At 44.3% G+C, this 11470-nt stretch overlaps 1 protein-coding gene across 1 annotated transcript in view; it reads right to left on the reverse strand.

Annotated features, from left to right (window-relative positions):
- Positions 1-11242, reverse strand: part of NIPAL2 (NIPA like domain containing 2) — a 69993-nt gene extending 58751 nt beyond the window's left edge. Inside the window, exon 1 of the mRNA XM_006027998.2 lies at positions 10957-11242. Within this exon, the coding sequence (XP_006028060.1) occupies positions 10957-11112 (156 nt within the window). The 5' untranslated portion in view covers positions 11113-11242. The remainder of the gene's footprint in view (positions 1-10956) is intronic.
- Between the last annotated feature and the right edge of the window lie 228 nt (positions 11243-11470).

Genomic DNA, 11470 nt, shown 5'->3' on the forward strand with positions numbered 1-11470 from the left:
GGAGGAAGTAGCCGCTAGTCAAGACGCTGACAATTTGACTATGCGCGATTTTTGCCTTACGTGGTGACCTCAGAACCTAACCCCTGCGTAAGTTGCGACACGCCTGTATATATATGCTGTTACAATACCAAACACTTGTGTAGTTACATCATGTTAACTACTTTTTGTGTACCAAGTATCTTGGAATCCAGTTTATGCCAAACTGATTGAGTTCAAGAAGCTAGAGATTTAGCACAAGTTAGGGCTTGTCTACACAAGGTGATACATTTCAAAGTGAGATTTTTATAATGCAACAGGCACACAGTAGTCATCTATAAATGAATAAGTAGTTTTTACTTCACTTTACTTCCACATGGGAGAGGATTTCTCTTGAGGTACGCGCTACTAAGCATTATAGGTGGGTACCTGCAGTCCCTTTGCTCAGCTGATGGGCTCCAAGTATTGTGGGATTTTTCCTACAAGACTTGATGGAATATCTAGCAGAAGCTAGACAGACCTCATTACATAACACAACTTGGGATGAAGCTATGAAAATCCTATGATGCCTCTCTCTCACCATCCTGTGACCCTTCTCTTTGAATATAGTGGGACTCTTTTTTGAATTCCTAAGCAATCATTATAGACAAAACAGCTCTCCACACCATGATGCTGGCAATCAGATATACATAGTAGATTGTGCAAAAGTACTTGGCATGTCACTATTGGATAGTTGTGGCTTTGTAAACTACAGAGCAGTTTGGCTACAGTTTTTCCAACAGTAGCTACAAGTTTCCCCTCCCCATGTGCACTTGGACTAAGAAGGGAATGACAGCCCCTAGTCCTACTGTTTGTCCCCTCTGCCAAACCGTGGGGTTCATATATAGATGATACTTCCCCATTACCAAGACTTTGTCAACAACTACAGTTATTTTACTAGTGTTAATGTAGATTGGTCCTGAAAAGTTCATGATATCAGAATTTTCAAGAACTCTTGCCTGTTTTCTCTAGACAAAAAAGGTGATTTTCCAGCCTGATTGACAACATGGACATTAATCATGTCAGCATTCTTCCTCTTAACCTGGGAGATCCTGCTTTACCCTCTATTACTATGGCTGTCAGCACCTTTTATTGGACATTTTGATCACAGAAGAGAACTATTTAGCAATTGTTGCAGCTGCAGGATGAAAATGGAATGTGACTTCAGGACTCCAAGGGGTAAATGATGGTCACTTGACACAGGCAAGCAGTACCTGCCTTGAATTATAATTTATGCTGTGCTCTGCACAATGTTGGTAGGAGAAATAGAGAGAACCTGACCAAGGGCTAGAACCTGAGGTTCAGCAACTTTCAGGGTGGTTGGAATAACCTGTGACACATCCCTACTTAAATTACAGTCATCGGGGTACCTTATTTGTATCTGCTTTGAAGAAAATGCATTCATGTTTTGGATATACAATTTGCCTTTTACTTTGAGTTGTTTGTTGTGGTTTGGGGCACAGAAAGTGATAACATAGACTAATGACTTGGGATACATATTGCTACATATTGGTTTTGAGGACTCTGCACACCATCAATTTTAAAAGGATGGGTACATCTCAATACACAATCTCCCCAGTTTGATTATCATTCTGCCGGGCTTGTTATGTATACTGCTTGATGTGCCCTCACAGATTTATAATACTGCTGAACTTTGCTTTCAGCATACAGCCAATCTGAGTGGTTAGGTCCACCAGCCTAGGAGAAGTTACCACCATATGCTTTGTAGATATCTATGAAATTTTTACAAACAGTGGAAGGTGAGCTGTCATGGTAAAGGAATACTTTAGCTTTTGGGAGCAAATTTAAAAAATCCTTCAAAAATGAAAAAAAAAATCTTATTAACACTGCAAACAGGAATTAAAAGATAAAGGATACTTCAGTTTGCAAAGCAAGGAGCAGAACGTTCATAGTCACAGGATGCATCTACACACCACGCTACAGAAGCCATGCTAATACACTAATGTACAATAGACTTAATCTACTGTGCATTAAGTGTCACAGAAAGACCATGTGCTGGCACTACTGCACAGTAGTGCTGGTTACTGCACATTTAGATAGTACCTGGGGGGGTTCAGTCAGAAATGCGGGGGAGGAAAATGGAAAAAAAACTTAAGGGCTGTGGCTGCTAAACTGGTCATTACAAAGCATTCCACTATCAGCAGCATTTGGAGTATGCAAAAGGAAGTTGTAACCCACAGGCAGAGCCATCCCTAGGGTATGGCAAATCGGGGAGACCGCCCTGGGCCCTGCAATTTGGGGGGCCCTGTGGAGCAGCCACATCCTCCCGAAGCTGGCAGCTCAGCCCCATGCCGCAGAAAAAACATGGAGACCCTACTTCCCCCCCCCACCCCTTTGCAGGGGTACTACAGCCCTGCACAGTGTTAAGGCCCGCCCCACTCCCCCACAGGCTGATTTGACCTGGGCCCCGCACCCCCCAGGGCTGTCTCTGCCCACAGGGATGAAAGACAGGATTTAGAAGGGGCTTTAGCTCACATATGCTGAAGAAGACAGATTCCAATAGGAATAACTGAGAGTTTATATCACAGCCTGTAACAGCAAGAACTTATAACAAAGGCAAAAGTTATGGTGCTTATCAGCAGGGATCCTGGTTTTCTGTGATGAAAAAAAAAAAAAAAATCACAAATTCTCTGATAAAAAATTGCAAATTCTCTGATAGACATTCCAAAATCTGTGGTTAAAATTAAATGCCCCCCACAGCCTCGCTGGTGTCCCTCACTCCCCTCCCACAGACCACAGACCTGCTTGTGACCCTTGCCCCCCACCCACAGCCCTTGCCCCCCGACATTCCAAAATCTGTGGTTAAAATTAAATGCCCCCCACAGCCTCGCTGGTGTCCCTCACTCCCCTCCCACAGACCACAGACCTGCTTGTGACCCTTGCCTTCCACCCACAGCCCTTGCCCCCCAGCCCTGCCACAGGGGGGCCCCCAGCTGCCAGGGCTATGGGGCCAGGGACCCAGGTCCACAGCCCACTGCCCCCAACGGAAGGCAGTGGCTCCTACAGCCGGAGCATGAGTCAGCTCCTCCCCTGCTGCCTGCCTGCTGCAGGCTCAGGTGGGGCCAACTCCCAGTGGCAGCGTACTGTCCAAGGGGACAGGGGGGGCCCGCATCCCCCTGATCTGTGTGGGGGTCGGGGCAGGGCAGGTGTGCACTGCCCCTGTGCACACAGAGGAAGTGTGGCCAGGGCAGCACAGAGTTTGCAGCAGCAGGCAGGTTTTGTGCATGGCCCTGCTGTGCCCTGCCATGCCAGTCACACAAGCTGCACTCCAGAGAAGATGGGGGATGGCAGCAGGGTGGGGAGCACAGTGTTTGCAACCCAGGGTTTGTGGCTGGCTGAGCACTCTGGCCAGGAGAGGGAGGGTTTGCAGTGTCCTTGCTCCTGGCGAGAGTGCCTGGCCAGCTGCAACCCCCTCCTCCCGGCCAGAGAGTGCCCAAGATGGCTGGAGGCTGAGGGAACGGGGATGCTGCAAACCTCCCTTGCTCCTGGCTGGAGTGCCCAAGATGGCTGGGGGCTGAGGAAGTGGGGAGGTTTGCAGCCAGCCAGGCACTCCAGCTGGGAGGGGGCTTGCAGCCTGCCTGCTCCTGGCCAGAGTGCTCAGCTGGCTGCAAACCCATACTGCTCCCAGCCAGCTGCAAACTGAAGCACCTAGCTGGCTGCAAACCTCCCCACTCCCTCAGCCCCCAGCCAGCTTGGGCACTCCCTGGCTGGTCACTCCTGCTGGGAGGCAGGGTTTACAGCTGGCTGGGAGCAGCCTGGGTTTGCAGCCAGCCAAGCACTCTGGCTGGAAGCAGGGAGGCTGCAAACCCCCTCTCAGTCAAAGTGCCCGGCCGGCTGCAAACTTCCCCACTCCCTCAGCCCCTGGTCAGCTTCCCCCACCAGCCCTGCCCTGCAACCCCCAAACCCCACTTACCTCCAGCAAGAAGAGTAAACCTGAAGCAGCCTCCAGTATGTGTGAGTGTTGGGCCCTGCCCTTCCCCCTCTCCCTTCCCCTTTGAGCAGGGTTGAGGGTTTCCCTGCCCCTTTTGCAAACAGTTCTTGTAGGCTGGAACTCTGCCAGCCTGCAGAGCTCTTTGAAAAAGGGAGAAATCCACGGGTTTCTCTTCTAAAAAGGAAAGTCCCATTTTTATCAGAGAAAACACAGAAATCCATGGTTTTCTGTTTTTCCATGGAAAATGGAAAACCCAGATCCCTGCTTATCAGTTTCTTCTCCAGCACTGCCGGTCGCCTGAGTGTTCTCAGGGAGAGAACACTGGCTGCAAATGAGTACAGGTAGCCAAGTCTGTTTGTAGAGGGACTCGCTCAGATTCTTATGCCTTGAAGGGGTCCTGACTGGCTGATACACCTCTATGCAAGGAGTCTTAAGTCATGCAGTTTTTGATATCCTCTTGTCCATTAGTCATATCCAAGCTGAAGCATAGTTTGATGCTGGCTTTCAATTCCCAAATCCTATCCAATGTTTTGTAACATGGACAGGTAGCTGGAGGTCCATCTTCCCTTTTCTCTCTTGTAAGCCACATCCATATCCTTGGTTTTAGGAGACTGCATGATTTTCCAAGCTATGACTACACTAGGCCATTGTCTTAGCAATTCCTTCCTTTTCTGGGACATCATAAACTGTACTAGGCTTGATTCTTTTCTCATGCATTGACTTCACAGCTTCCTGTTCCCTTGCCTCTCCCCAAAGGGAAGTAGATACAGGACTTCATCAGAGGTCCATGTGGAAGGATGACAATCAGGCATAGCACAGGGATAGAATAACATACTAGGTTTGTTTTGTTGAGTATAATGACTCCTGGAACAAGCAAGTGTGAAGAGGTACAAACTGTCTGCATATAACACTTCAAATGGGAGGTGCTGTCTGGTCACCATGCACCCAGAGTGGTAGAAGGCACACAGGCAAAAAATGTCTGGGTAAGGCAAGGTTTCAAGCAGTGTGGGAAGGCAGCTAGAGAACCATCAGAATAGTCTGGAGCACAGACAAAACTATACCCTGTTCCAAGGTGAAATTACTCTCAATTCTGCAAAATTAAAAACTCCAGAGCAATTCAGCAGGTGTACTGTTATGACAGACTGAATTATGTGGATATAGATCTTTTTATATTTTAACCCCATTGGCACCAGTGTTAATCTCCCATGTAGATGTGCCCTTACTTTAAAAGTACTACTACTTATAATTAAAAAAAAATAGAAGTCCTCCCCTTCCTCTTCAAGACCAAGCCATTGAAGCTAGATTTGACATCATAAACTGTATTGGGCTTGATTCTTTTCTCTCAGTTTGCCTCAACTAGAATTTTTGGTTATGTTGCAACATATTAATTCATTGCAAATGTTAATGTAGACATCTCATAAACATTTGTTCCTGAACACAAATGTTAATTGTGGTGGTGGCTGATCCATCCAGTGAACCACGACAAACATGACAAGTGTTTGTGAAGAATCTATATTAGCATTTATCATCACATTAATTAATGTGTTAATTGACAACCAATTATAGTATGTTGCAAAAAAAACCCGCAAAGCCCTTAGGCTAGACAATATAAATATAAACCATTAGCTAAGTCTATTAAAGAAAATGGAGTTTTGGTGGTATAACACCAGTTTATGTAGCACACATTTCTTTTATTAGATATTGAATATTTACTTTTGAAAGTACACTCCTATACAGACAACTCTCCCACAGTTCTTTATAGCACAGTTACAGTTCTGGCTTTCAATTACATACCAACTGGCTGTGTTTAGAAGCTTACATTCCAAAGTCCAAATTAGTCACATGCAGAGAAAATATATACACCCAATTGTTCATATGAACAAACACTATTCTTTTGAGGGAATCTGTGCCATTATAAACATGAATATATAACAGTTGGTTTATTAATGTCACTCAAAATCGAACAATTACAGATTTTTACAATGTAACTACATTTATTGGGTTAGCCAAAGGTCTGTCACATCCCCCAAAACCAATGCACTCATTCTATCCCTTCCTTCTATTTCTAAAAGCTAAGAGTTTGGGGTCTGATCTAACTTATTTTGCAGTAAGTAAGTTTCTGTCTTGCCTTTAATGAGTGTTAGATTCCATTATGGATGGTGAGACATCCAAATCCTTTTGGAAATCAGAGCTTTGTTCCATGGTAGTGGTGAAGTGATGTTGTATCCATGATGGTCCCAAAAAAAAAAAAAAAATGCCAGAATCAAGGATTTTTGTGGGTAATATCTTTTATTGGACCAACTCCATAGTTGGGATAGACTTAGACAAGCTTTTAAATGCAGTGCATTCTTCTTCAGGTCTGGATTTTGTTCCATACAGTTTAAGTAATTTATTTTTGCATTGTACTTGAACATTGCTTTTCTTTTACCAGTTTATTTGGCTTCGTCTTCCCATGGCCCCAACAGAGAACAAGTTTTAAAATGTTAACAACTGGCTAGGAATTCAAACGTAACAGCCATCTTCTTCTTTTGCTAGCATAACTACAAAGCCTCAACAGTTACGTTAGATGTTCAGAAATCAAATGTGCCAATCTTTCAAAGTTCTTAGGTAAGTTGTAACATAAACAAGTTCACCATGACAAAAGAGAACTATAGAAGAATTCTTTATGACAAGGCACCCAGAGTTCAATGTTAGTTTATCAAAAATAAAATTGAGAAGTGACTCGATTGTAGTATACAAACCTTAATAGCAAAAAATTATCAACATTTTCTACTAGCTTGTTTAAACAGCCCACAGCTTTAAGCAGTATGCTAGGTTTTGTGGATTCCATCCTTACCTGTCTAACTCAGAATTGTCAAGCTCCCAGGCTGTAGGAGGCCTAGGAATCAAATGTCCAAAGTGCTTTTTTGGGTCTAGCCCTCAGGCCAAGCATAGCCAGGCAAAAGCATGCTAAAAATCAAAAAGGTGCAGACCAAGGCTCAGTCTACACACACAGAATTTTGCCAGCATACCTGTATTGTTCAGAGATGATTTTGTAACCACATGTGAGCAATGAAACCTAGGGTCAGGGAAAATCATCCTTTGTACTGAATATGAAATGGCAGCACAGAAATCACAGCATAAGGAAATGGAGCTTTAAACACCACCTTCATTCCCTCCTGATCCATAGCTGCTCCAAGATAACTGCCCATTTGTACACTTGAATGAAAACTAATAGGGCTGTGTGAAGCTTCAGACTGTGCTTCGGATCTGGAGAGGCTTCAGACATTTCAGCATCTGAAGCAGCATGTCTGGATCAAAGCGCTGGCTTCGTTAGGCTTTCTGAAGCGGTTCAGAGCCTCCAAACCACTTCGGAGCCACATCAGAGATCCGGCCACAGGGTATAATGGGGAATCAATGAAATATCTATAACTTTGTTGTTTTCTGTCAGATTTGGATGATCCTTGCATAAATGGTAGCCTCTGCTGACAGCATGAAGCCTGCCAAGTTTCAAGAAGATCAGTGCAAGGTTTCGGGGGGAGTTGCACCCCAAATTCTTGAAAGCAAAACTCATGTCACATCTATGTGTTACACCACAGGGGGGTGAAAATAGCAGGGATGGTAGCCTCTGGTGAGGTCACAAAGCCTGCCAAGTTTCAAGAAGATAGATGCAGGGGTTTGGGGTGAACTGTACCTCAAGCTGCTGACAGGCAAAACTCGTGACATAGATGACCCTGTGTTTGTTAAGGCACAGAGGGCTGAACACTGCAAGGGTGGTGGCCCCTGCTGAGGCCATAAAGCCTGCCAGCTGTTAAGGAGTTAGGTGCAGGGGGGTTCTGGGGCCCTGCACCCCTAGCTTCTGACAGAGAAAACTTGTGCCATGGGTGCTTGTGCAACTGACTGTCTCTGTCTTGGGGCAGTTGATTGTCTGTATTGTTTATTTCCTCTCCTTAGTCTGTGGTTTTATAAGTGTTAATCCTTGCTCATTAACTTGTTATGTAGTAGCTAGGTACTGTGTATTGAGCTGGTCCCTGAGTGAATCATGATTAATTGGTAACTAGTAACACAGTAGCTTAGCAGCCAGGCCTGCAGTAATCCACTCCCCCCCACCATGCCCCAAGACAGACACAGTTGCACAAGCACCCATGTCACAAGTTTTGCCTGTCAGCAGCCAGAGGTGCAGGGCCCCAGAAGTCCCGCACCTATCTCCTTGACAGCAGCCAGGCTTTGTGGCCACAGCAGGGGCTACCATCCCTGCAGCTTTCACCCTGCTGCGCCTTAACTCATACGGTGTCACCCATATCATGAGTTTTGCTTGTCCACAGCTTGATGTGCAGTTTCCCTGAAACCCCTGCACTTATCTCCTTGAAACTTGGCAGGCTTTGTAGCCTCAGCAGGGGCCTTAACACACATACAGGGTCATCTATGTCACAAGTTTTGCCTGTCAGCAGCTTGAGGTGCAGTTGCCCCCAAACCTCTACACCTATCACCTTGAAACTTGGTAGGCTTTGTGGACTCATCAGGGGCTACCACCCCTGTGGTATTTCTTCAGAGGCTGGAGTTTTATAGACTCTATAAAATGGGTTGAATTGTGGACTATTTATGCCACTACAGGTCTTTTATGTAGGCCTTAAAGGGAAAGGAGTAGGCCAAAAAACTCACCCCTCATCTCGTTTCCTTAATGTTTATTTTGACAATATTTCTATAAACATGTTTATTACCAAATCAAAGGCTACAACAAAGTAAGCAATCTTCCTTTCTTAATGTGGGTACTGCAGCCTGTGCAATTTCAGTATATTTTCTATACTGAACTTACGTATTTCCAAGTGTGGAGGGGCCATTGGCATTCTGCAAGGCCAAAGCCGTACAGCATGTTACAGTGGACACGTACTGTGTTCTCTCATGGATATCTACCTTTACTCTCAAGGAAGTTTAAGCAGATTATATAGTTATTTCTTGAATATATAAATCACATATTCTATGCTTCTTAGTCTTTTAAAGTTGAACGAAAAATGGTAGTGCATAGGACAATTATTTAAAAAGTAGCAATAGTACCTCCAGGGGGTTCAAAAAAGGAACGATTCAGCATTTTCGAGATTTTTTCATAAAAAACAATCTGTTCTGAAAAACAATGTCTGTAACTATACATTTAGACCCTTCAGAAATCTAGCCTTATATCTCTGGCAGAGTTTAAAAGATCAACATGGCTCCTAGTCCTGCTTTTGCATGAAGTAGGCAACATAGGCTCTCCAGCTTATTTTAATTATATGGCAAATAAAAACCACATCCCTTATTTAGTTCAGAACAATGATCATAAGGAAAAAAAACCTTGCATGTAAGGTATCTACATAAGCATTAACTAAATAAAGATTGCAAATTTACTTCAAATCACATATATAAAAGCAAATGTTAAGTAATATTCACTTTTCAGCTTCCTGCAAAAGTGTTCCCAAAAGGTGTTTTTACATTCCACTCCACTTCACTCAACCCAATCCTACTGCAGACTTCTTGAGACTCTCCATGGGTGCAAGAGTGTACCCTCATGAAGCCCAGTAGCCCCAAATATATGGTGCAGAAAATGGGAATATTCTATTAGCTCCATAGAATGAACTCTATGTTTGTACACTGGGAATGCCCAGACCAACCTTTACAATTGCTAATTTGAGTTAGCTAACTGGAAATTAGACAAAGGGCAGCAAAAGGGTGAAGAATCTAATTGGGAATCTTTAACCTGAAAGTTCTCATTAATAGCAATGGGTTTTGCCCAATTAAGAATTGAAGGATACCATTCCTTTCTGACTCTTATTTTACTGTCTAGAACAGGAATTTTTTTTGTTTTATAAAGAAACAAATGATGAGAATTACTGAGGCTGTATTATGATTAGGGAATGCATGGCAAACATAAAAAATTAAGGAGAATCAACTCTATGGGCAAAGTCAGTTCTTCCAGACAATCCTAGGTCCCAGACAGAAACATTAAATTGCAGTGCTTCTGCTCTCATTCCAAAGTAAAGCAGTTACCTTGCATGTGCTGGACAAGAAGTCAGGCAGTGACCCATTGCAAGCCCTGTGCTCCTCAAAGTTGTAGCTACCAGGCAAGTGCTCTATAGTATTCAGACAGTTCATTGCTCTGTCACTCTTAGACATCATGGTTTAAGCACCCCTGGCTCTCATTTGTCCAATATAGTGGTAAGTCTAGCGGTCTGGCCTTAAGCTGCACCAGAAACAGCCAGGACTGGACAGATCTTGCTGACATGCGAAAAGAAGTAGGATGATTTCATACCCTCTCCTTGGTCTGGGAGCAGGAGACTGCCTGCACCTGACACATGCTGCTACACTGATTGGTGCCTGGATAACTCCGCAAGAGAAGAATGCAGTCAGGGGAATTCGAGAGTTACTAGAAGCCCCGAGGGAACCACGGCACACTTTCTTTAGAATGGGAAGCAGCTATTTACAAGTTAGAGATCAGGATTATACAGCGCTTTACATTACAAAAGGGCAGCTCAGTTCTTACCCAGCTGGGAGTCATATAAGTTTATTTACCTCCACTGCTTTACAGGTTCCGAATTGACAGACAAGGAGGAGGCCAAATCAATCTCTAAAATAGCTTTATTGTTAGCAGATACTTGTCAGCTCTGAAGATCTAGGCCCTCTCCATTTTGTGCCCTTTTCAGTACGAAGCATGTAATCAGCACTTAAGACAACAACTAAACAGCTATACCATAAACTATACCAGGACAATGCTTTTCTCCCATTATAGGAGTAAGAGTCTATTTCTTCCACCTTTCAGTGTTATATGTTTCCAGGGAAGAAATCCATGCTTAATTGAGCATTTTGAGACTACAGGTTGACTCATTAACTAACTAAGAGCACGTGAAAACAGTAAGGGTGGGTCAGTAAAGAGGTTCAGGGAAAGAAGCTCCTCAAGGAACTGTAACATCTTCCTTTCCCTTAGCTTCTAACTTTGACACTCATCTATAGCCCCCTGGACCAGACAGTCACTCATTTACCTTGTTTGTATTGTACCAAAACTTGGAGAGGGACCCATTTCCAATCTGGTGCTCCTCAGAGGTGGAGTTCCAAGACAGCTGGGCTAATGAGCTCAGGAAGCGCATGTCTCCAGCCATCAGTTGTACCCCCATGGCTCCTGCTGCACACAGTGCCATGAGCACTTGCCAGGGGGTTGCGCAGCTGTCCAGGTGTGCAGAGACTTTACAGTCACTTCCTGGTTTGGGACTGTCTGGCAGAAAAATTCTTCTTGCATGACATACTCCTGCACTGCCTGGGCTCTGAACAGGTGTGTGCAATCAGGGGAGGAAGAAAGCTACTTCTAGGGAACTTAGGGGTATTAAAAGGGTCTGCATGGCTTTTGACTTTTTTTACCTTTTTATAAATATTTGTATAAACATGACAAAGCCACATGCCATAACTTTTCAGCTAGCTTTACTGACTGTGGCTCAGCACTCACACTTCCCACCCCCTCTGATTCTCTGTGTGCCCCACCCCTATTCTATACTAGCAGTG

The sequence above is a fragment of the Alligator sinensis genome, unplaced genomic scaffold, assembly GCF_000455745.1.
Source record: "Alligator sinensis unplaced genomic scaffold, ASM45574v1 scaffold191_1, whole genome shotgun sequence".
NCBI classification, from domain to species: domain Eukaryota; kingdom Metazoa; phylum Chordata; order Crocodylia; family Alligatoridae; genus Alligator; species Alligator sinensis.